General features: G+C 36.8%; 1 protein-coding gene across 4 annotated transcripts in view; it reads right to left on the bottom strand.

Annotated features, from left to right (window-relative positions):
• Positions 1 to 24,755, bottom strand: part of SPOCK3 (SPARC (osteonectin), cwcv and kazal like domains proteoglycan 3) — a 182,470-nt gene that overhangs the window by 30,733 nt on the left and 126,982 nt on the right. For all 4 annotated transcript variants that reach the window (XM_089525545.1, XM_089525546.1, XM_089525548.1 and 1 more), the window contains 2 exons: positions 18,984 to 19,110; positions 11,747 to 11,861 (listed from right to left, as the gene is read on the bottom strand). In XM_089525545.1, the coding sequence (XP_089381671.1) occupies positions 11,747 to 11,861; positions 18,984 to 19,110 (242 nt within the window). The remainder of the gene's footprint in view (positions 1 to 11,746; positions 11,862 to 18,983; positions 19,111 to 24,755) is intronic.

Here is a 24,755-nt window from a genome sequence, read left to right as displayed (position 1 = left end):
GAGTTGGAAGAGACCACAAGGGCCATCCAGTCCAACCCCATTCTGCCATGCAGGAAATCACAATCAAAGCATCCCCAACAGATGGCCATCCAGCCTCTGCTTAAAGACCTCCAAGGAAGGAGACTCCACTACACTCTGAGGAAAGAGTGTGTTCCACTGTCGAACAGCCCCTACTCTCAGGAAGTTCCTCCTAATATTGAAGTGGGATCTCTTTTCCTGGAGCTTGCATCCATTGCTCCGGGTCCTAGTCTCTGGAGCAGCAGAAAACAAGCTTGCTCCCTCATCAATGTGACATCCCTTCAAATATTTAAACAGGGCTATCATATCACCTCTTAATCTTCTCTTCTCCAGGCTAAACATCCCCAGCTCCTTAAGTCGTTCCTTGTAGGGCATGGTTTCCAGACCTTTCACCATTTTAGTCGCCCTCCTTTGGACACGCTCCTTTTTGAATTGTGGTGCCCAGAACTGGACACAATATTCCAGGTGGGGCCTGTGAGCTTCCCTCCCCGCTTTAATTCTTGTCTGGCTCTTTGCTATGGAATTCTGGGAGTTGTTTGCTTGCTTTTGTGTGTTGCTCCAAACAGAGGAGCTTTTGTGGGTTCCTTCCTGGAGGGAAGGAGGAGAAGGTCCTGGGCATCCCTGCCATCCTTGCCTCCTGCAGGCTGCCAGCACAGGAGCCCCGCTGGACATGACACTAGAGGCCCCCGCAGAAGCAGCCAGACCCTCTCCCTCTTGCTCTCTGCTCTGGCCCCCCTGTTTCCCTCTCTCTTTCTCTCTCTTTCCCTTCTTTCCTCTTCTCTCACTTGTCCCAACTTTCCTCCCTTCCCTCCCTCCTTCTTTCCCCCCTCACACACACACACCTTCCCTCACTGCAGTCGCTCGCCTGCCTGCCTCCCTCCCTGCCTGTCATTCTTTCAGCCAATCAGGAGACGGAGGAATGAGAGAACGGATTTGAGAACAGATAAGAATATCGCACACACTTCTGTTGGAACGTTCTCATCACGTTTCAGCTCTCTGGGAACACATTCATATCTGTACCCTCCTGGAACACATTTGGAACACATTTAAGCGTTCTGAGAACCCGATTGGAACACATACGTGCGGTATACTCAAATGCGTTCCGTTCTCATCACGTGATGAGAACGGTCTCAGAACGCAGTGCGATAATCTCCTAGATTATCTGAAGTAAATCAAGTTTTATTTTGTTCTTTTCTTTAGCTTAGAGGAAACTTGGGTTAAGAGAATGACCTCAATTGTTTGCTCCTTCTAATTTACCAACTATCTAATGTATGGACATGTACAGCAACTGCCATTCCACAGAAAACTTTTCAAAGACAGATTATGTTATTGAAAAATCAGTCCTCTGCACTGCCCCTTTGATGTTCTCCCACACTGTATGTTTCCAGTGTTTTAACTGCTTCAAAAGAAAAGAACACAGAAAAATAATTCTATTTCCTTTGTATTTCCCAGCTTTGCAAAGTCAGCCTGGTTTTTGTAAAAGCTGTATGCAGTTACTCCAATTGTATTTGAAGAAAGGTTGGTTTTAAAAATAAAGTGACTGAGTGAAGATAGAACAAATTATGACCTCTGGGATATCCTTTAAGTTTATTATTTCAAAATTCAATGTGGGGAAATACTAGGAACGATTAACACCTTCAACTGTTAGAAAGGTGAATATAATTCTATTTCCTGACAAACGTAACAGACTTATAAAACCACTTAAAAGCTTTCATCTCTTTCTAAATCCCGATAAGGAATAATCCTATTGGAAAGGCAAAATGTCTCCAGAATGATCTCAGATAATAACAAATTATTCTGGGGGGAAAGTGGTTTTCAGGTTTTAGCAATGCTGGTTTTGACACTTTGTTTAATCTCACAGTACTAGCAAATTAAAACCATTAAGTCCCAATTCTAGGAAGGACAGTATAATAGAATCATTTTGCTCTCCAAGGCAAAGTGTGCCTGGATGCTGTGTATATGTTATCCAAATGTCTCAGCATAGATGGTAGGAGGCTGACCACTGTCTAACCTTCTAGAGAAGGTTTTCAGGCCACTTTCTTCTTGTACAGGCCTGTGGATTAAGTGGTCAATAATACTGCTGATCCATCAGTGGGCATTTTGGGCTGACCAATAAAGATATCACTCTTTTGTGAATTTTCTTTTCTTTTACTATATATATTTGTTTCTATTTGCCATCAAGTCAATTGCAGTTTATGCTGACCCTATTCATGGTAGTTTGAGTGTTGGACTATGACTCTGAAGACCAGAGTTTGATTCCTCATATGGGTAAAACCCACTGACTTATCTTGGGCAAGTGACATGCTCTCAACTTCAGGGGACAACAATGGCAAACCTCCTCTGAACAAATCCTGCCAAGAAAACCCAATAATAGGGCCGACATAAGTCAGAAATGACTTAAAGGTACACAACAACAACAACATACTTCCAAGAGCCTTGACTGTCATTGCTCTGTTCAGATCTTGAAAACTCAAGGGCTATAACTTTCTTGACCAAATCAATCCACTTGTAGTGTAGCCTTCCTCTTTCCCTATGGCCTTCTACTTTACTGAGTATTATTGTATTTTTCTTTCTTTTTTTTTTTAATTTTTTTTTTAATTTCACATACAAAAGACAAATTCAACACACAGAGCACAGACACACACCAACACACAGATTATCAGTAACATTTAACATTGTACAACACATTTAAAAGCATCTTCTTACATCGTATTTCCTTTTATATTTGCACCGATTTTACTGTCTTTTCCTCATCCTTTCGTTCCTGTTTAACTTACCAATTTTGTTAATTGCACGTAATCCTTCTCTTACAGATTTTTTTATATATAAATTATTATGTATATATACATATGTGTTTTTAATTATTTTTATTATTCTTACCTTGCAGATCTATCAGTATAATGTTTCAGTCTAATTTGATTAATTTTCCCCCAAAATTCATTATTTTTTCAGATAATTATCTACTCTTTTCCAATCAGCCAGATTATCAGTTTTCCCTTTTAGTATCATAGTAAGCCTATCCATTTCTTTTAGATCTAAAATTTTTTGTATCCATTCCTCTATGTCAGGGGTTTTTTCCTTTTTCCAATATTTTGCTATTAGCACTCTGGCCGCCGTCACCAAATACAACATTATTTTCCAAAAATTTTTTTCTAATGTGGCGCCCAAAAAGGATGTCATATTCAATAAAAAAAGTTCTGGGATTAAAGGGATTTTGATCTTAAGCATTTTCTGTATTGTCTGGTGAATGTCCTTCCAGTATTTCTTGATTTTTATACATCCCCACCACATGTGATAGTATGACCCTCTTTCCGTACCACATTTCCAACATTTATCATTGCCCAATCTATACATTTTCGCTATTTTCACTGGGGTGAAGTACCATCTATTGGACACCTTTAAATAGTTCTCTTTAAGATCCTGAGCCACTGTAAACTTACTGGTTCGTTTCCATGAGTTCTCCCAATCCTCCAATTTAATTGTGTGTCCTATTTCTTGAGCCCATTTCGTCATACTATCCGTTATTACTTCTTTTTCCAATTCATATTCCATCAAAATTTTATAAATTTTTCCTATTTTCCCTTTTTCTTTGGCCCATATTATTTTATCTAACACATTTTCTTTCTTTTCAAATCCTTGTTGAGTATAGTCTTGTTTATATTTAGATTTTATCTGAAAATAAGCGAACCAATGTATATCTTTACCTTCTTGTTTTAATTCTTCTTTAGATTTTATATCATCTTCGCCTTTTTCATTTGATTTTAGTAAATCTTTATATCTGAGCCAGGATCCGCCTTTTTCCCATCTACTTAGAAAGGCCTCCTGGGGTGACACCCATAGTGGAATCTTTGAGTAGAACCTTTCTCTAATTTTGTTCCATATTTTTAACAGGGATTTTCGAATTGTATGGTGCATGAATTCACTATTAATCTGGTGTTTTTGATACCACACATATGCGTGCCAACCAAATCTAATATTACAAGATTCAATACTCAACATTTTCATATTCTCCACTTTAATCCAGTCCAGAATCCATGTTAGTCCACAAGCCCAATGGTAAATTTTTAAATCAGGAAGCGCACATCCTCCTTTAATTACCTTCTTTTTCAATATCTGGTTATTGATTCTGGCTTTCCTGTCTTTCCACAAAAATTTTTTAATGTCTCTATTCCATTCTTGAAAAACCTTTTCTTTTGTAATTATTGGGAGATTCTGGTAGAGAAAAAGTAGTTTTGGTAATATATTCATTTTTATAATTGCCAATCTGCCTAATATTGAAAATTCCATATTTTTCCACCTTTGTATATCCTTTTTAATTTGATTCCACGTTTTTTTATAATTATTTTCAAATAGTTCAATATTGTTATTAGTAATCCAAATTCCTAAATATTTAACTTTATTTGCCACTTGAATTCCTAATTTTTCCGCTAATCCTTTTTCCTTAGTCTTTTTCATATTCCTTGTAATCATTAATGTCTTTTCCTTGTTCATTTTAATCCCTGAGAGTTGTCCAAATTCCTCAATTTCTGCCAATAAATTTAATGCACTTTTTTCTGGTTCCTCTAAAATTATTACCATGTCATCGGCATAAGCTCTGAGTTTATGCTCATATCCCTTAATTTTAAGTCCTCTTATCGTTTCATTTGATCTAATCGCATTATTAAGCACTTCTAATGTTATTATAAATAGCAACGGGGATAAAGGGCATCCTTGTTTTGTCCCTTTTTCAACCTGTATTTCCTCCGTCTTTTGTCCATTTATTATTAATTGAACTTTTTGCTTTGAGTATAGATGTAATATATTTATCATTCCATTTTTTTCCACTCCCATGGCCTTTAATACCTGAAACATAAAACTCCATCCAATACTATCGAAGGCCTTCTCTGCGTCCACAAATATAAGTGCCATTTCTTTTTCTTTATATAAGGTGTAATACTCTATAGTATTCAGAATTGTTCTTATGTTGTATCTCATATATCATCCTGGGAGGAAACCATTTTGATCATTATTCATAATTTTGACTAATATTTTTTTCCATCTATTTGCTATTATCCCTGTAAACAACTTATAATCAATATTTAAAAGAGCTATAGGTCTATAGTTTGCCATGTTCATATTATCTTTCCCCTCTTTGGGTATCAAAACCACATTCGCTATTTCCCATGTTTTAGGTATTCCTTCCTCAATACTGTTAAATACTTGGTGCAATCTACCAATTAATTGCTCTTCAAATGTTTTATAAAATAAGGAGGTGAAGCCATCTGGCCCGGGTGTTTTCCCTTCCTTTAATGCTCTTATTACCTGTGTAATTTCCTCTAGTTGTATTGGTTTCTCCAAACTATCTATATGTTCCTTATTCAATTTGTCTATCTTCTTTTTCCCTAGATATCTTGTAATTTTATTCACCAAATCCTCTTTATTGTTGTTTTTATATAATTCCTTATAGTAATTTTGGAAAGCTTTTTTTATTTCATCTTGTTTAGTTATTATTTTTTCTCCTATTTTAATTTTGCCAATCCTTCTCTTGTTTTGTCCCTTTTTTAGTTTATAGGCTAGCCAGCGACCCGATTTATTTGCCCCTTCAAAGTACTTTTGGCCTATAAATTTTAATTTTCTTGCTGTTTCTTCTGTATTTTTTTTGTTGAAGCATCTGTTTTTGTAATAAGTATTGTTTTTTTATTTTCTCATTATTTATATTTTTTGCCATTAACTCCTCCAAGCATTTTAGTTCTTGTTTGTCTTTATTTTCTTTCTCTTGTCTTTGTCTTTTTATCTCAGCCCCCTTCTTTATCAGCATACCTCGTACTACAGCCTTAAATGTATCCCATACCGTTTTTGTACTAACTTCTTTGGTCATGTTTTCTTTAAAAAAAAAGTTTATTTCCTTTTTCAAATATTGAACAAATTTTTTATCTTTGATCAAATTGTCATTTAGCCGCCACTGTTGTTGGTTCTCCCCGTCCTGTTTTTCCAATGTTATCTCGATTTGACTATGGTCTATAATAGCCTTGGGGCAATCTCCATCTTTTTAACCCTATTCGTTAATTGTTTAGAAACCAAAAAAAGATCTATCCTAGAGAGTGATTTGTGCACTTCCGAATAGAAAGTGAATCCTTTTTTATTTTCATATAAATATGACCAAATGTCAACTAATCTGTAGAATTCTTCTTACCACCACATTTCACGACAGACAGACATCAGAAAAATGATGGCATGAATTATTCTGATTTAGGGCTTTAATGAGATACTGTTATACCTGAAGATTATATCTAGTTCCTTCACAGTTGTGCTTCCAAGTCATAGTCTTCTGATTTCTTTACTGGAGTGTCCATTATGATTATGATTATCCATTTTAAATTTATGTAAATTATCTGTGGTCATTATGATTCTGTAACACTGGCCCTTTGCGCTGGCTTGGAGACAAAATTAGGGCTTGGGAGGGCTGGGCGTCCACATGTGCCCAACCCTACATTTGGCACCCATGCACCATACTGCTGCGCCCCCAACCAGACGGGGCATAGGACAATGACTCACAGGCATCTCAGCACCCAAACAGTGCTCTCTGGAAGTGGTGACCTCATGACGCACGAGCACCATTATGACACCCCTAAAAAGAAGCCGCCTAGAGCAGCTCCTTTTAAGGGAGCGTGTCGGTGCCACACCGTGCAGCTGGTGTGGCACTGACAAGGGGCAAAAACGGGTGGCATGGAGCCACCCGTCTGTATCCTCCCTATGTCATGTTTACTGAATATTGAATTGTAATCCTGCTTTTGCACTTTGTTCCTTAACTTTCAATAGTGTTCCAAGTCTATGATATCTTCTGCAAGTAATATGGTATTATATACACATCTTAAATTGAAGATGTGTCCCACCACAACCACTCACCACCCAATTTTCGTGCCACCTTCCTCTGTGGCTAATTCTGTTTTCCTTCTGCCAGTTCTCCTGAATGTGGGTTTCTTTCTTGTAACTGAGCACCAGACCAAAAAGCAACAAAATGATGACATTACAGTCTTCCATGTTTGAGCAGTACAAAAATTAATCTCAGCCTAGCATATAAATAAATAAATAAATACATCTTATACAAATGTAATAATAAAATGTTATTGTATAAGCAATTTAATTTTATATGTCACATCACTTTTCTTCTGTACTGTTGGCAATAATTTTTTAAATTACAAATAGGTATTGCTAGCATAATTGCCCCATTATCTTAATAAAATTATGTGTTTAATGTAAGAATTATAAAGGCAATGAAAGTGCTAATTAAAACAATAGAATTTTCTATTACAGAATTATCAAGCAGAAAATGAGATATAAGGCAATTAGACTATGAAGAAATAAGAAATCATTAATTATTACTATGGTCCAGGTTCTGATCATCAAAATAATAAAAACTGGAAGTGGAGTGCTATAAAAAGCTACAATTTAAAAAGAGAGTGATATGGTGGCTATATTAAAAGGTATTAATCTCATATGCATTTGCCCTAGTACATAGACTTTTTGGCTACTATAGAAAAATATCTCTGATATATACTACTGAAAAACAAGAAAAATAAATTGTCGATAATACATAACACTGGAGAAATTCTAAATCATGGTATGTATATAAAATTGTTTAATTCCTATTTTTGAATTTATTTCAAGAAATTTTAAATGTAAACTTGTATTTTAAATCTAGAAAGAAAAATTATATTTTCACAAAGAATCATTCTTATCAAATTTAAGACTCGTAAATGAGTGCAGTGGTGCACAACTGCATTCTACAGTCATAAGTCAAATTCAAAAGTAAACTTGTAAGGGGAAGAAAAATTTTTTTATCTACTTCTGCCTCGTGAGAAGTATAGCATATGTTAATCAGCTACCTTGGTATCACACACCCAGCTAGAGGGTCCTTCAAGCATCTTCTTTTGGTATGACAAGACATTCTGCCACACTGTAGAAATGTAAATGTTACATGACCCTAATTGTGGGAAGAACTAGCTATGGAAATAAAATTTCTGTGCAAACACAGGGGAATAGTGCTAGAAACATGTTAGAGATTTCTAAGAACCATAATCAAATTGGTTATGGGTCCCTCTAATGAGGCACCTATTTATCTGTGAGAAAAATAAATTGGGATGGGGAATTAATTTATGTTAAGCTTTCTGTATTCTTCTTCTATTCTACTTTCAGATAATTATCAGCTATTCACATATAACAATTTCTTTAAAAATGACAAGTAGACTGCAGTTAATTGCAAAGGTTAATGTAGCATAAGGCTGTGGAAAAGGTTGGGCAAATTTTTAGAAGTTATTCTACCATAATTAAAGTTGTCATATTTATTGAACAAAGCTGAACAATCATCACAAGTAGAGAGACAAGGCTGATAATGATTTTTCATATGTTTCTTTATTCTTTCTCAAATATTCTGAAATGAAAGGCACTAAAAAGGTTAGCCGTTATGAAAAGATATTGAACAAATTTAGCAAATGTATTGCTAAGCATCTCTACCAGTTACAGTGTTTTACAATGTATCTTAGATAAAACTGTAAGGAAAACAAATAACGCTTCAGGTGAAAAAGAATTCAGGATTTTCTCATTTCCAATGTATTGTAAAAAGGTTTGTTCATTCAAGAATCTATTGGACTTAGTTGTTTCTTTAGTCTGTCTAAAACACCAGTTTTCTCACTTCTGTTAACTAAAAAAACAGTAGCTACAAGTTATATAGCAGTAATTCCCAAATGCCTGCCTTCCAGGTGTTTTGGACTTCAGCTCCCAGAATTCTAGACCATTGGCCAAGATGGCTAAGGCTTCTGGGATCAGAAGTCCAAAACACCTGGAGGACTAGAGTTTGGGAATTACTGCTATATAAGAAATGACCATCTAACCAATTTGGGACATTCAGTGCCTCTGTCTTATACCACATCTTGAAAGCTGTGTATAACAGGTTAAAGTTTTCAATAAGAAATTCAGCTAAGATCATGGAGGTAGTCATCTTTTTTCCAATGCTTTGGTAACAATGAAACATTATCGTGTAACATTGCATGTGCAAAATTTTCTAAGGATATTTACAAATATTTCCAAAGAGTCTGTGGACTGAACTGTTATCAGGTGGTCAGTTGAACCATAGCTACATTTTCAAAGAGTATATGGGGATTAAGAGTACATCTCCACTGACAGGAAAATCCAGTTTATCTTTGGGTTACAGGCTTTTGAGAGATCTGTCCACTCACAATTCTCTCTTTCAAACTCCTTCCAACCTGATAAATCACAGTATGCACAGCCACAGGGCCGTGACCTCTCTGGTTTCCCCCCCCTTCCCCCAATGCATGTGAATGTATTTCTGCACTCCTCTCCCTGGTCTCACAATGATATCACTATGGAGTGCAGGCCACACACATGCATGGGTATCCAGAATTTCATCTTAAAACTGGGATAAATCCCTACTTACTTCCTCCAGATTAAAGCTTTGGGCTGATGGAAAGAACCAGATTTGATCCCAATTGCCCTGTACATTCTTTGGAAAGTGTGCTGTGAAAACTAGATGAAACTGTTTTATTTGGAAGGTGTATCCCAAAAAGCCATGTGCTTAAAGTGTAATATCATCAGCACAGGCGCACTGTATTACTGATACTACTAAGTTTTAGCATAAGCCTGCAAACACAAATATCTATCCAGTCACACACATACACACAGTAAACACAAACATATCTACAGAAACCTTTCCCCATCTAGTTGTTCCAGATCTTTGGACTTTATCACAGGGGAGGCTTACCATGAGTAAATCGCTGTGAAATTGTCAGAAATGTCAAAGAAACATGATTAGGGTTCACACTCTTATGTGCTTCTCCCATCAGTAAATCGTCATGGAGCCACCACTTGGCAATAATGAAAGATCCTGTTAATACCAAATGGTGGCTCCAAGGATGCTTTACTCACAGCAGAAGTGAGCCCTGGTGCCTCCATGACAATTTGCTGATGGGAGAAGTGCAAGGGGGTGTGAACAATTAAACTACATAGTAACCCATAAAAAATTAAGTAATGATTCTTCATTGATGTTCCTTTGATTCTTTCTCTTAATTTATAAAGAAATTACATTCACTCCTGCCTTTCCAGGTCACACAATATATATACCCAAGTCCTTTCCAGGCAAGCATTCTCTGAAGATGCCAGCCACAGATGCTGGTGAAACGTCAGGAAGAAACTCTTCTAGAACATGGCCACATAGCCCAAAAAACCCCACAAAAAGCTATGGATGCCGGTCATTAAAGCCTGCGACTTCAAATTACATTCCGTTTTCCCAAAAAATATAAAATCAGTGTGGAGGTTAACGAAATGAAATAATCAAAACTTATATATAAAATAAATATGATATGATATTTATAAAAATAATAAAATGGATATCATACACATAAATCAAGTTATGAATCCAATTCCTTATTGCTCCCTTCCATATGATGTTGTAGTATAACTCCCACAATTCCTGACCACTGGCCAGTTGGAATCCATTGGAATCCAGTGTCAGAAGCCTCTCATTCACTGCATCCCACAACCTATTTTGGCCTTCATATACAAGTACAGTTGGCCCACCCCTTATGCGGGGAATCAATTCTGGACATGGACACACACACACACACGCATAAGGAGAATTGAGTGTGTGCTCAAATCCCATTAAAGTTAATGGGGTGTGCTCCTATGGCGCACGCCCCGTTGTTTCTACTGGGGCTTGCCTTCTGCATGAGCTCAAGTCCGCGGAAGGCAAGCTTGCGGAAGGAGTGGGCCAACTGTACATTTTTTACTTACTACAGAATAAGGAATCTTAACACTGAATCTTATGCTTCAAAAAAATGCCAGCAGAGTGAAACAAAGACTGATCAAAGTCAACCAATTAATTCATCATATTTTACAGGCGATGAACATTGAGACTGAGGGACAAAGATAAGCCCCCCAAATTAGTCCATGGCTGAAAATTTTCATGCCTCAATAATTCTGGGGAGAAAAACAGGAAACATATTTCTAGAAGGCTCCATTCTGAATTATAAAACAAGACACACCTTCTCATTTTCTTTCCACGACATCTGATGTGTAGTTCATGGAGGCACATAAGTTTGAGAAATGGGGCAGGTACAGCCCATGCCATGGATGCTCTGTGTCTGTCCATCTGTTTAAATGAACTGTACCCATTTTAGAGATACAGAACAATGAAGCCAGGATAAAGATGCTAACACTATTGGAGTATCCTAGTGGATACTAACTAAATAATCAAAAAGTGAGGTATCACAAAGAGTGATTTCTGTATCTAACAGGTAAGCACTCGACATCCTGGGCTAAGGTGATAGTCCTGCCTTTTCTTTCTCTCAGGTGAGAAGAAAGAAAATACTAAGCATTACCTAATGGAGCACCATTTCTCAAAGTAGGTCTAATCATTAGAATGAAAACTACAGGAGATCCTAACCAGAGATCCCATCTCAGATCTCATCCTTAGTTCCCAAATCATTAGATATTCAGATCTCAATATTCATGGCAAGACAGGAACTGTGTGAAACCTAAACAGAGCTTTAAAAATCATGAAACAATGTACATAGTATTGAACCTACATTTATAAACTACTGTAAAGTAAAGAGTTCTTATCACTGCTAGAAAAAATGATTATTACTCACAACATTTTTTCACATGCACAAGCTTAATTCATTGAAGAATGAGCCACTCAGTGATCTAATGTCAGTCAGCCAGTGTCAGTACTTACCTCTCTTATCATTTCTGCCTGCACTTGTGGATTTATCTGAAGGGCAAGGACAACGTCCTTCACACTTTACTGAGATCTGTTTTCCTGAGACACAGGCTTGATATTCTAGTTTGCACTGCAACAGAGAAAGAATGTCAGTCTTATATCTACTTTACATCTTTTATAATGTAAATTCTAAAAAAAAAAACTATTTTAAGAGACGTGGGTGTTAGCCATGCTTCAGTTTATATTTGAGAATTAAAAGTTTACAAAAGAAAGGAACATGATAAGGTAATGCTTTGAACAAATCATGTGGATAGATCCTGCCATTTATTAAAAAAATGAGTCCAGTAAGACAGGGAATTTTCTGTCTATTGCTAAGGATGCATGTGACTGATTAATTGGACTTTTGTGGACTTGAAGTTCTTATTCCTTGTTCATTTGTGGGCAGCAAACAGAGGGGGACAAAATAGCGGGGGGCACCACGATTCAAGCCAATGGGGCTTGAATTTAGGCAAATTTCCATTTTTGCAAGGGGGTCCGGAATGGATCCCCATGAAAATGGAGGAGCAACTGTACGTTCTCAGGATTGTAACTACTGAGGAGTTGATTGCCTGCAAGCAAGCATTGAACAAAACAATGAACTGCTGTCTCATACTGGATTGTACATACATTCTCTTCTTATATTTGATGTGGGGAATTCTACAACACTTCCTAGGAGATTTTACTAGTACTATACTTCATAATTATATAGCACTTATTCACAATAAAAAGATGTTTCTCCTGCTGCTGAAATTTCCTCCAAAATCATGATTGAAAACCTCTGTATTTTGTAAAACCAGTCATATAGGGCAAAAAGAAATAATAACTGTGTGCATCTTCCCCTAATGACACTGACAAAGTCTACTTCTCACCCTATCATCAGTAGGCACAGGCTCTTTGAAATTTGTGAACAGCTTACTTGGTTTATAACACAAGAAATCGTTATAGTTTACCTACTGAATGGTTTTCTATTGGTATTACATAGGAGGCATCAGGAAATTGTGGTTTAGCAAAAATGGTTTTCACATGAAAAATAGTTTCCAAACAGCCATGTGGTGTGATGGTTATTGGGCAAGAGGCCGCCAGGCTAAGCCCAAAGGACACAAGTTCACCATAGTCTATCTTTCCTGCCAGTCCTCTAATGCAAAATACTTACTGCCTTTGTTCTGTTCACCAAGTTCCTGTTCTAAGTTCCAGACACTCAAGTAGCAGCTATACAGTTGCCCCTCCAAGAAAGCGTACTTGAAATCGGCAGACTTGACGATCCACGGAGGGACAACCTGCCATTGAGGTGAATGGAGCATGACCGTTTTAATGGGGCTTGATTATCTGTGAGTCTCCCAACATGTTAGGAGGGGTGACTGCATATGGGAAGTGACTTCTAGGGCCACTCTCAACAAAGTTAGTGAATCATATCCTCCTAATAGAAATTTCACCCCTTGGGCCATGTTTCAGGCAGAGCACATGGCCCCAAACACAGAAAAAACACCCAAGCTTGCCTCTAGACAGTTCAGACAAGTCAAACAATCAACCGTAACACAAAAGACGCAAGTGTATCTTATTCTATCTCTTCCATCAATCCCATGCAAAACACAACTTGTCTGTATCCTCCTAGCCTAGTACCTGCTAACCTCCACAGGGTGTACTGCTCAAAGCTTTTTCACCTGGATGCATTCTAGGATCGTAAGAATTATATCAAAATATAGCCTATTGAAGGGAGGGGCATGAAGTCGAAGGCTTTCATGGCCGACATCCATAGTTTTTTGTGGGTTTTTCAGGCTATGTGATCATGTTCTAGAAGAGTTTCTTCCTGACGTTTCGCCAGCATCTGTGGCTGGCATCTTCAGAGTCTCTGAAAATGTCAGCCACAGATGCTGGTGAAATGTGAGGAAGAAACTCTTCTAGAACATGGCCAAATAGCCCGAAAAACCCACAAAAAACAAAGGGAGGGGCATTTGAACACCACATTTTTCACCCCATAATTGCCAATGTAGATTATTCACATTGTTAAAAAAGTAACAGCACTGAGGGGGAGAACATTTGCATCTGTGGAGGGAAAAAAAATCCACAATAAAAAGGTTGCCAAAGGTGGTGGTAGTGAGACAAAATTAACCTTTTTCCATATGAGGAAAATAACATGGAAACCAGTCATCAACTGTAAGGAAAATAATACATCTATATAATACATGCCTTTTACAATATTTTTGTGGAATATAGTCTTACAATTTGTGATATTCCCTTTCTCCTCCCTCTAAGAGATTTTAATGAATCATTTATTTAAAATGTATTCTCAAACTACAAAGGATGCATTATAATTTGATTTTTGATGCAGTATCTTTTCTTAAACAACAGCTACTGATTACACTGCTAATTCAGCAAGTTCAATTTACTCAATTATCCAAGGCTGAAATATTTATAAAGTTATAAGTGAACTAAAATATCACATAAAGGGCATGCTCATTAGTATTTAATTGTCGAGAAAATGCAAAACATACATACACGTTCAGGCATACTACTTCTTGTTGCTTTGAAAAACCAGTTGACCTGTTTTACTTGGTCTAAAAGTTAGAGCATATTCATATACGTACTTCTAGTTTTGTTTTGCACTCCTTCACTCTGGCATTTGTTAAATACGAATAAGATTAACTTCTTCATAGATATATTAAATAATAAAAGACCCATCTACAGAACATATGCATTCAGAAAGAAGCACACGCAAGTCTATCGTTGGCTTTTAGCCATTATGCCAGGCAAATATCACAAATGCTATGGGTACCTTCCAAAACAATTAACATCTCCTAAGTACTTGTTTTTAAAAAGTATTTTATTGTAATTTAATGTGATCCAGTCAAATACAGAATTTAGAATACACAATACTACAATGTTACTCGATATATACCCAATACATTGAACTTGTTGTGGTCATTTTCTGCTTTGCCACATTATTAATTATCTTCCCTGTTCATATAATACTCCATACAGATTTCAAATCTAACAAAAAAGAAAGGTGCTTCTACTTTTGTCAACTTCTCAATCTAATATGATGACTCAAAATATGAAATGGATATAGGATATACTTTCTATAAGATAAAATAAATTCATAGTGACATACTTCTTTTGAGTTTGTTTCATAAAAAATCTTAAATCAATATATCTTTTTGAATCCCAAAAATATCTTCCCAGTATTGTAATACTGGAAGCCATTCTTCTGTCAATTTGTCCTTTGATTTATTGTTAATCATAAATGTTAATCTGTCCATTTCCTTTAATTCTTGAAGTTTTAATATCCATTCTTCCCAGATTGGAGGATGTTCATTTTTAAAGTTCCTTGCTATCACTATTTTTGCTGCTGTCGCAAGATAGAGCAACACCCTCCAGTGTTGGCTTTCTACCACTTTTTTTAAAGACAGATGTTATAATTAGTAAGTAAAATTCTGGTGACATAAATTGTACCTTAAATATCTTTTGAATAGCCATATGTATTTTTTTCCAAAAGTTTTTGATCTTTTCACAGGACCACCATATATGGCACAATGAACTGGTTTCTTTATTACAGCGTCAGCATTTCATATCTGGTAGTTTATATATTTGTTTCAGTTTTGTTGGCATAAGATACCATCTATTTGATACTGTCTAGTAATTTTATTTTAAATCTTGTGACACTGAACTTTATCGCACCACGTTCTCCAGGCAGAGATGAGAATGGAACGGAAGGGGCCAGGAACAAGTGGGGGACGAGTGGGGGATGCATTTTACCACACACTGAAGCCCTTCACTCGTTCCGTTCCATTCCCCATCCGTTCTCCATCCATTCCAGAGGCGGTGATTTTTGAGAACTGTTCAGAACAGTTCTCAAAAATCACCCCCTCTGGGGATGGACTGGGAGCGGAAGAGGAGAACGGAATGAGTGAGGGACTTCCTTGTGTGCGCTAAATGCATCCCCCACTCGTTCCGTTCCCTACCAGGCTCCTTTTGTCCCATTCTCATCCCTGCCTGGAGCCCTATATCTTAAGCTATCAGATGCCCTATATCTTGTGCCCACCACACCATACTCTCCTTTATTGTTTCCTGTTGTAGATCTCTGTTTAATAGTATTTTGTAAAATTTAGAATTTTTCTTCTTATCTGATGTCCACCGTAGTTCATCTAATTCATTGTTTGTTAATTCTATCCCTTTGCTTTTGATATCCTCTTTGAATTTCTCTTTTATTTGTGTATATATAAACCAATTTAAATTTTTCCCTTCTTTTGTTAATTCTTCTCTTTAATTTCAATTCATCCATTTTTCTCTATTTTTGTCAAATCATATGTCTGCCACTTTAATTCATCATTCTGCTTGCCAAAGAAAGCTTCCTGCGTTGATGTCCACAATGGTAGCTTATTGTAGAAGATTTTTAAAATTTCCATCCATGTTTTCAGGAGATCTTTCCTTATTGGGTGATTATAAAACTCTTTATTTTTTTACTTGTTCCTCATACACTAAATATATGTGCCAGCCTTGTTTTAATCCTCCATCTTCCAAATCCAAAACTTTTTTGTTCTCCAATTTTATCCAGTCTTGGAATCAACATAAATTACAGGCCCGCATGTACAGTTTTAAGTCTGGTAGGGCGTACCCTCTGCTTTCCTTACTACCTCTCAATACTTACTCTTCTTATTCTCGGTTTCCCCCCCTCTCCAAATAAACCCTTTCAGATCTTTAATCCATTGTGGTATAGTCTCTTCCTTTATAATAATTGGTAGGTTAGATAACAAAAAATGATTTGGGGAAGAATGGACATTTTTATGAGAGAGATTCATCCCAAGATGGACAGGTTTAATTTATTCCATTTTATTAAATCTTTTTGTTTTTCCTTCCATTTTCCCTTATAGTTGTTTTCAAAAAGATTTATGTTATTATTTGTTATCCAAATGTCAAGGTATTTGATTTTTTTCGCAACCTGATTTGTTATGAGTTATGGCAGCACCACATTTTCCTTCTAGGAAACCCTGCATCTGGAATGTTGACTTCAATTGGCCACTGGAGTTTGAATGACAACTGAAAACACTCTGTCAAATTTTGAGGCATCTAACATACTGGTTTTATGAGCTATGGTTCTCAATTTTTTTTTCCTTCTAGGTATCTGTTTGCAGTTTTGATTTATCAGCTTGAATCTGGGCCCAGCAAAATGGATGACATCATCTTCCATGCCAAACAAACCCCACTCTCTTGAATTCTGAGGTACATGTGGAATTTGAGTGTGAAACCTGGCACTTAAGTTTGGAGAGCATCACAAATTCTCTAATTTTGAGGTGCCTAGCATGATGTCTCAACAAGCTAAAGCTAATGGAGCCCTGGTGGCGCAGTGGTTAAATGCCTGTACTGCAGCCATTCACTCAAAACCACAAGGTTGCGAGTTCAAGACCAGCAAAAGGGCCCAAGCTCGACTCAGGCTTGCATCCTTCTGAGGTCGCTAAAATGAGTACCCAGACTGTTGGGGGCAAATTAGCTTACTTGCTAATTAGCTTACTTGCTGTTCACCGCTATGATCTTTGGAATAGCGGTATATAAATAAAACAAATTATTATTATTATTATTATTATTATTATTATTATTATTATTATCACAGATGTCTGGATGCAATTTCAGAACTAGCATTGGATTTTCATGCAGTTGTAAAGTAGCCTTGCAAGTAATACACTATCATTTCCTTATGTTCTTGGAAACATCCATCCCATAAGTCATCCTTTATATAATATTCTCATTAAACTCTCTATAGGTTTAGTGGTGCATGTGAGCATGACATGGAAGTCACAAAGCAATCTCTATGAGGAAATTTATATTACACTAGCACTTTTTCTACAAGAGTGATGCAGTTTATTGATATGTGTTCAAAAAATGTACTACAGAATTTGCAGAAGTCTTTGATGATTAAATTGCAAGCAAAAAAAGATGGCTCCATCTTGCCAAAGTCTCACTGAAGCTTGACAGGACAATTAAAATAAGCTTTGCCTGGAGTGAACAAAAATATTTATCTTTTATGTCAATGTTAAGACTGATTACCTCTCAAAATAATCTTGATTTTTTTAAAAAAACACAACTTTATGCATTTTGATTGTTTTCTGAAGGCATACATCTTTAGTAGGTTAGGCAAAGGAGCAAGAAGCTTGTTGTTAATCTTTAAAATGCTCATTAGTGTGTTTAGTTATTGTAGGAAATGACTAAGCAATGAAGTTAAGTGTTCACTGTGATTTGACTCATTGTATCCTGCTCACATAGTCATTATAAAGCACCAAAATCATCTTGGTTTAATTTAAGTTACAGGAGTTGTAGGCATTTTGGGAAATAAGAGCACTCAGAACCTAGAGAAAGAGGATTCAGTGTCACTTCATGCACTTTCCAAACAGGAAAACAAACTATGTCATATTACACTCTGGTTGACATAAAAAGCAAACAGCAAACTTCCATGTGGAGAACAGCCCACATGTGATTACAGCTGCCATTGGCCATGAGAACCAAACATAATTTTCATTTGGATTTTGTTGATGTTGAAAGTGATTGTTGACAAAGAAAGAGACATGCATATAATATTTCCATAGTAACTTTGCCATGGGTCTGAGTCTGGAGGACCTGAGCAGAGCAGTGGATGACAAGGGGTTTTGAAGAGATCTCATCCACAGGATCACCATGAGTCGAGGTCGACTCAAAGGCAGTAATAACTTTTGAAACACAGAGTTACAAATATCTGAGAAGGAGATCCTAACACTGCTTATCATGTTTCATATAGAATTTAAACAGTTTTATTCAAACACAGGCTGGAAATCTATCTACTCATATGAGTGTATTGTAAAACCAAACAAATGAGCTGGTAATGATACTTGTTTTGAACAAAATGAGATAAAATACAGTATTTAAAAAGACATTATCCCTTGATGCCTAAACATAAATGAAAACAATTTTTTGAATTACAATTTTACAGTTGGATTTGATTTCTTCTGGAAGTATGAAGAAAGGAAAGCTTCATTTTAAATGCTAACTACTAGATATTTTTAAATGGGATTAACTGGCATTATGATTTCGTATGTGAATATTTATTTGCCAGCTGAATTTTGCAGATTTTATAGAATTTACAATAAGTTTTACATTTGTTTAAATGAAGTAAATAACAGAATGTTTGTCAACAAAATGATAAATTATACACTTAGAGCAATGGCTGACAAACCCCATTTATTCTTACCTGAGAAGAATACGTATGGCCATCTGATCCACAAACAGGGCTGGTATAAACCACTGGACACTGCTTGCATCTTGATGAAAGAGGACCAACTCTCCACTGCTTATGGCCTAATCCAGCCTCTTTCATACTGAAAAGGAGGGGGGAAGCAGGTATTTATGATCAGTAATAACACAAAAGATGATTCCAGAAACTATATAAAGATGAACTAATGTATTTATTAAATTAACTATTGTGAGAGCTAGGAAAATGTCCAAAGAACATTAACTTTGTATGGCTTCACTGAAACAAATATTTAAAGTTTACATTTGCTTTCAATTAATACTGTATATGATAAAGAGCCATATTTACAGCTCCACAGAAGATCAGACTGATTGTGAGGTTGTGATAGGTTATGAGGTGTGTGGATAACACTAAATGCACAGAACTTTTAAAACTGCCCCACATATAATGGAATACAGTGGTCCTCGCCTTATGCAGGGATCTGTTCCGGATCCCTCCGCGTAAGGCGAATTCCGCCTATGCTCAAACCCCATTGTAAACAATGGGGCTCGTGCATGGCGGCGCGGCAGCGCGACGGCGCACGGAGCGCAACGGGCGCGCGCGGCCATTCAATTGAATGGGACGCGCTGCCCCTTCCACCCTGCGCGCCCCCGCAGCTTGAGCGCGTATGCTCAAGCCGCGTAAGGTGCACCCGCGTATGACGCAGGCGCGCTGTACTAGCAAAAGCAGCCTTTTGTTTGAGCTTTCTTGTTAAATATATGACAGAATTTTCATGTATTAGTGATCACTTTCAATGCATACTTTATAAACTTGAAAGCAAACTGAAAGTGTCATCAGTATTCTTGGAACAACCAAAAAGGCAAAATTCCTTCAAATACATAGAGCTTCAACATTTTCTGAGCATTTTCATTAAAAAAAAAACCTGGAAACATAACTGACTGAAAATTCAGATGTAATGTATGGCTGACAACTTTTTAAATAGGTCTTTCCTTAATTAAATATGATTTACTATTAAATTATAACCATAGTAACTATAGTTATCATATCAATCCACAATCTTAGCTCAACTATGAAACTTGGTTTGAGATCCTGATTTGTTCTGATTTGGAACATAGGGCCGCGACAGATGGCCACAAAGGGGCAGCTTGAAGCCACCCTTGCCCAATATGCCGTGGGACCATGGTAAGTACACACCATAGTCCCAAGGATGCCCTCTGCCACCAGCAGAGATCCGCTTCTTTTTGGGCTGGGTTTGGCCAGCCTGGAAGTAGCGTCTGCACCACTTGCATGCATTTTGGGGGCATGCATCAATTTGCCCCTATGCCACGCAGAAACCATCTTTTCTGGCCCATCTGTTCAGGCCTATAGTTTCTCAGTTTAGTCAATAAAGTACAAATAATAATAGTAATAATAATAGATTAAATGACAGAATATTGAATTATTGTAGACAAAGGACAGAGGTAATGTGAGGAAGGAGTACATGGGTGCAAGAATAGTGCACATCAAGCAGTATGCTTGGCTTAACCAATAACTTAAGAGTCTCAATGTCTCTTTGCATATAGCCAGACTAATTCACTTTATAAATTTACAAATTGATAGCAGTGTGAAAGTCCTCATTTCAGGATCTCCCCCCCCCCCCCCCGCAAAAAAAGTTTTTCCATCCACAGTACTGGGGTCAAGCTTCAGAGACTTTTCTGTATTGATATAAAAAACTGATTCATGCATGTTCATAATGGTTCTGGGAACAACCAGCTGCTCTGGAAGAGTGCTTCATGAAAAGCATTCCATGGTAAAACCAATGAATCTCTATAATAAAATGTAATTTAAAAGGACAAGGAAGACAGAGAGATGACAGCAGAACTAATACAAGTTCTGTCACCCTAAAATCTGTCTGGATTTTCCTTCTGGTACTTCTCTCTCTCTCTCTCTCTCTCTCTCTCTCTTTCTATGCACAGAACAATAATGGCAAAAGTAAAGCTACAATGGTGCAGTGATTCAGCCTTTGGTCCTCTATATTTTGGGGACTTCAACTCCCAGAATTCCTGAACAATAAGCATACTGATTGGGACTTCTGGGAATTGAAGTAGAAAACATCTGGAGGCCCATAGGTTTAGAAGCACTGGGTTAGAGCTTTTTTTCCCGCCAAGGTTTTGACCAGCTATGAATCCATTTCTTTTTTTAAAATTGGGATGAACAGCTGCTGCCAGGGTTTGGTATCAACCAACATCAGAAATTGACTATTTTGTTTGTTTACTTATTTCATTTCTATGCTGTCCAATAGCCACAGTGAACCAGACAGTTCACAACACAGAGACAAATCCACAGAAGACATACTGTATGCTAAAGGCATTCGTAACAGAATAAAATTCATACTGCTGAATGTTGGTATGGGAAAAATTGTACCACACCGCACTAGGTTCAAATTGATTGGTACTCTGATGCTGGAAGCTTCTATGCAAATTTTTATACCAATATTCTTGAAAGTATCAGTACCTTCTAGAACTCATCTTAACCTAGCCAAACGTAGGAGTATTTGTGCTAACTTTATCTGTAGGTTCTCTTCCCTTTTTACTTGAGAACAGAAGTCTTTCTGTTATTATTGTGAAAACGCGACAGTGAATTAACATATATTTTTGATAAATAACAGGTTCTATTTAAATAGAATAATTTATTCCATGGGCTGTGTTCTTCTTCTGAAAGAAAAAAGGCTGGCATAACAGACAGCTATCCAGATGTTGCAGAGAACTAGGAATTGTAATAATCAACCTTGAGAGATATAACACAAGAATATTTTGTTGCATGCTACAACATCCTCACAAAACCTCTAATGTTTGATAGTCCTATGACTAAATTGTCAAAGAACTTACTCCATTCTAAATACTAAATGACAGTGAGCAGTATGGAGCCGTTAATAAATGAACTTTGTTTTTCCACAGCCATAGTATATATAACAGATCATACATACATATCAAACATAAATTGGAAAGTTGTTCTTGCCAGATGGCATGTCACTGAAGAAGATAAAGTCAAGACACAAAGTCAAGAGTGCACTAGAGAGATTTTGAAGATATTATGTTGGAAATGCAATTGAAAAATATGATCTAAGAGGTTAAAACCTCCATGACACAAAAGGAAATTTAAGGACTAAGAAAAGTGAAAATAACATTTTAAAGGTTAATCATGGAAAGTCATGATTTTCTCTTTCTTGGTAAAAATCTATGATAAGATGGAGCAAGGGTGGCTATTGAAGAAATAATAATGTGCCTTCTTGAGATTAAATTTTTTAAAAATTAGGCTTGAACACATTTGACAGGATTCCTTGAAGACATTTAACAAGAAAAGCAAAAGGCACAATTCAATTAACAGTTCCTCTGGAACATGGAATATATCTGAATTTAAGCCATAGACTGGCAAATGACAAGCCTTATTTAACTATGCTAGTGGCCTGAACGTGCCAATTTTTGAAAAAGACTTTTTTTGTGTCTGTTCCTTTCATAGCAGTGTAATATGCAGAACTAGCAGTTAAATTATATTTATCTCCATGTTCTGAAAAGCTTCATTGGCTGTTTTTCTCACAACAAACCTTGATTAAAAGGGGAAAATGGGCTTCTTATTCTGGCCAGATGGCAAGCTCTAGCTAGCCAAAGCCTTATGGTTATTAATAAAAGGGACTAAGAACATTAGAATTTCCCACCATAGAGGGCACCAGAGAGTTTTTAATAAACATGAAGATGGCCCCAGTAGGGATGCCTGAGATTTTTTCAGAAGAATTTCCCAAAATGTGAAGATATCTTCAAACTCTGGACAGAAAGAAGTTGACATCTGTGGAGGGCCCCAAGCTGGCAAATTCATCCACGTAGGCCCAGAGCTTTGAGTGCTTAACTCTTAAACATCTGTATTGAGTCTCTGTGTATTCAGCCCTTTTCTTTTCTGAGAGGTTGCTTATTTTTAACATTTATATGACAGACAGATACATCATGGTCAAATCCTGTGCTGAAAATGGTTGCATCAGTTTAATCTGGCTGGAACAAGTTATGTTCATTTTTAAAGAATTTAGCAGACTGTGCAAATGCATACGCTGGACAGAAAGAATTTGATGTTTAAAGAATTTAAATGTGGGAGTCTACCATCCTTATTCCGCAACCTTCTACTTCCTTCTCTCATTTTAATCAGCTGTTCTAGATTACTGTTCATTATTAGACAAGTAGAAATGGTTTACAGTGGAAAACCCAAATAGATATATTTACTTTCTGTGCTTAAAAGAGGCAAAACATGTGTGATAGACTGATATTCATTATTTTCTAAGCATCTTCTTCAGATTTTTAAAAATAATCTTAGGATTTCTTTCTTGAAAAAATAATAGTGTCAGTACAGTATAACAGAGTGGGTTAGGAAGAAGGTATACATTATCTGAATTTTCTAGGAACACAGACAGGTGAAGCCAGTGGCTCTTTTACATCAGTAGCACAAATTCATCTACCATCAGAAGGGGCAGTGCACATATCTCCCCATCACCAGCACTGCCAACCATGCTCTGTCTTATTCTGATGACTGTAAAAATTATATTGAAGATGGGCAGAGTTTTTAGAGTGCTAAGTAGCCCCATATGACTAAGATTCATACAATGCAGAAGATGTGTATTAATAAATTGCCCAAATCTGCTGTTGTAAGAAAACAGAGCAAGCAATGCTTTCCAGAGTATCTGAGGTGAGAATCTCCCAGTGGTGGATAGGTACAATTCACTACTCATATTTCTCCTCCATTATCTAAGGTTGGGGATTTACGCTGCCTCATGGGAAGGCTGCCCTTGTTCCTAATCTCTGTCTCATGAATTCGGCTTCACTTCAAACACTGATCTTATGCTTGTAGATAGATCTTGTAGCACTTTTGAGACTAACTGAAAGAAAGTAGTTGGCAGTATGAGCTTTTGTAGACTTTAACCTATTTCCTCAGATGCATTTATAGTGGAGTGGAAACCAGGGACAGACATATATATGCCATTGGTATGTGAGAATGTCAATGTATGTCAATGAAGTAGCAAGATTAGTTTAAACGATGGTTAGTGAACAACTAACTACACACATTTCAACACACATTTCAACACTATCTGGCCCCCAGCCTCAGGGGGACATCCCACACTCATCTATTCTCCCCCACCTACAGGCTAGTATCCAAAGCCAAACTGGTCTTGCCACTTCATTTCCATAGAAAAGGGATTTTGAATTTGAATTAACATTCTCAGATACCAATGGCATATATATGTCTGTCCCTGGTTTCCACTCCACTAAATGCATTTGAGGAAGTAGACAGACGTCTACGAAAGCTCATGCTGCTAACTTCTTTATTTCAGTTAGTCTCAAAAGTGGTAGACGATCTCTCTACATACTGATTCTACAGATATAACACGGCTATATCTTTGATCTCATGGTAGTACCTGGAGCTCTGAGTTAGTATTAACTAAGCACATAACAGATAAGGATGAGAGAAATCCCGACCAGTCAATGTTAACTTGGGTTAGGAAAACCAGAGTACAATCCAACTGGATTCAGTGTAATATAGCTAAACCAACTGATAAAGATTAGAGGGATGCCTCTTCCAGTCAAACCTGTGAGAAGCCTTTTTGATGCAGTTACAAACACTACATGCTCTGTTTTTTGGTAAATTTATTTTATTTATATTTCATCTTATTACCAATGCAAGGAATCTTACATTTACAATACAGATCAAAATAGAGTACAGGTAAAATCAATCACAACAGCAAATCAATCAATA

Source organism: Sceloporus occidentalis, unplaced genomic scaffold, assembly GCF_023333645.1.
Source record: "Sceloporus occidentalis isolate IW3139 unplaced genomic scaffold, rSceOcc1.0.p SCAF_5, whole genome shotgun sequence".
Taxonomy (NCBI): Eukaryota; Metazoa; Chordata; class Lepidosauria; order Squamata; family Phrynosomatidae; genus Sceloporus; species Sceloporus occidentalis.
The sequence above is the reverse complement of the archived record's forward strand: the minus strand, read 5'-3'. Positions and strand labels throughout refer to the sequence as shown.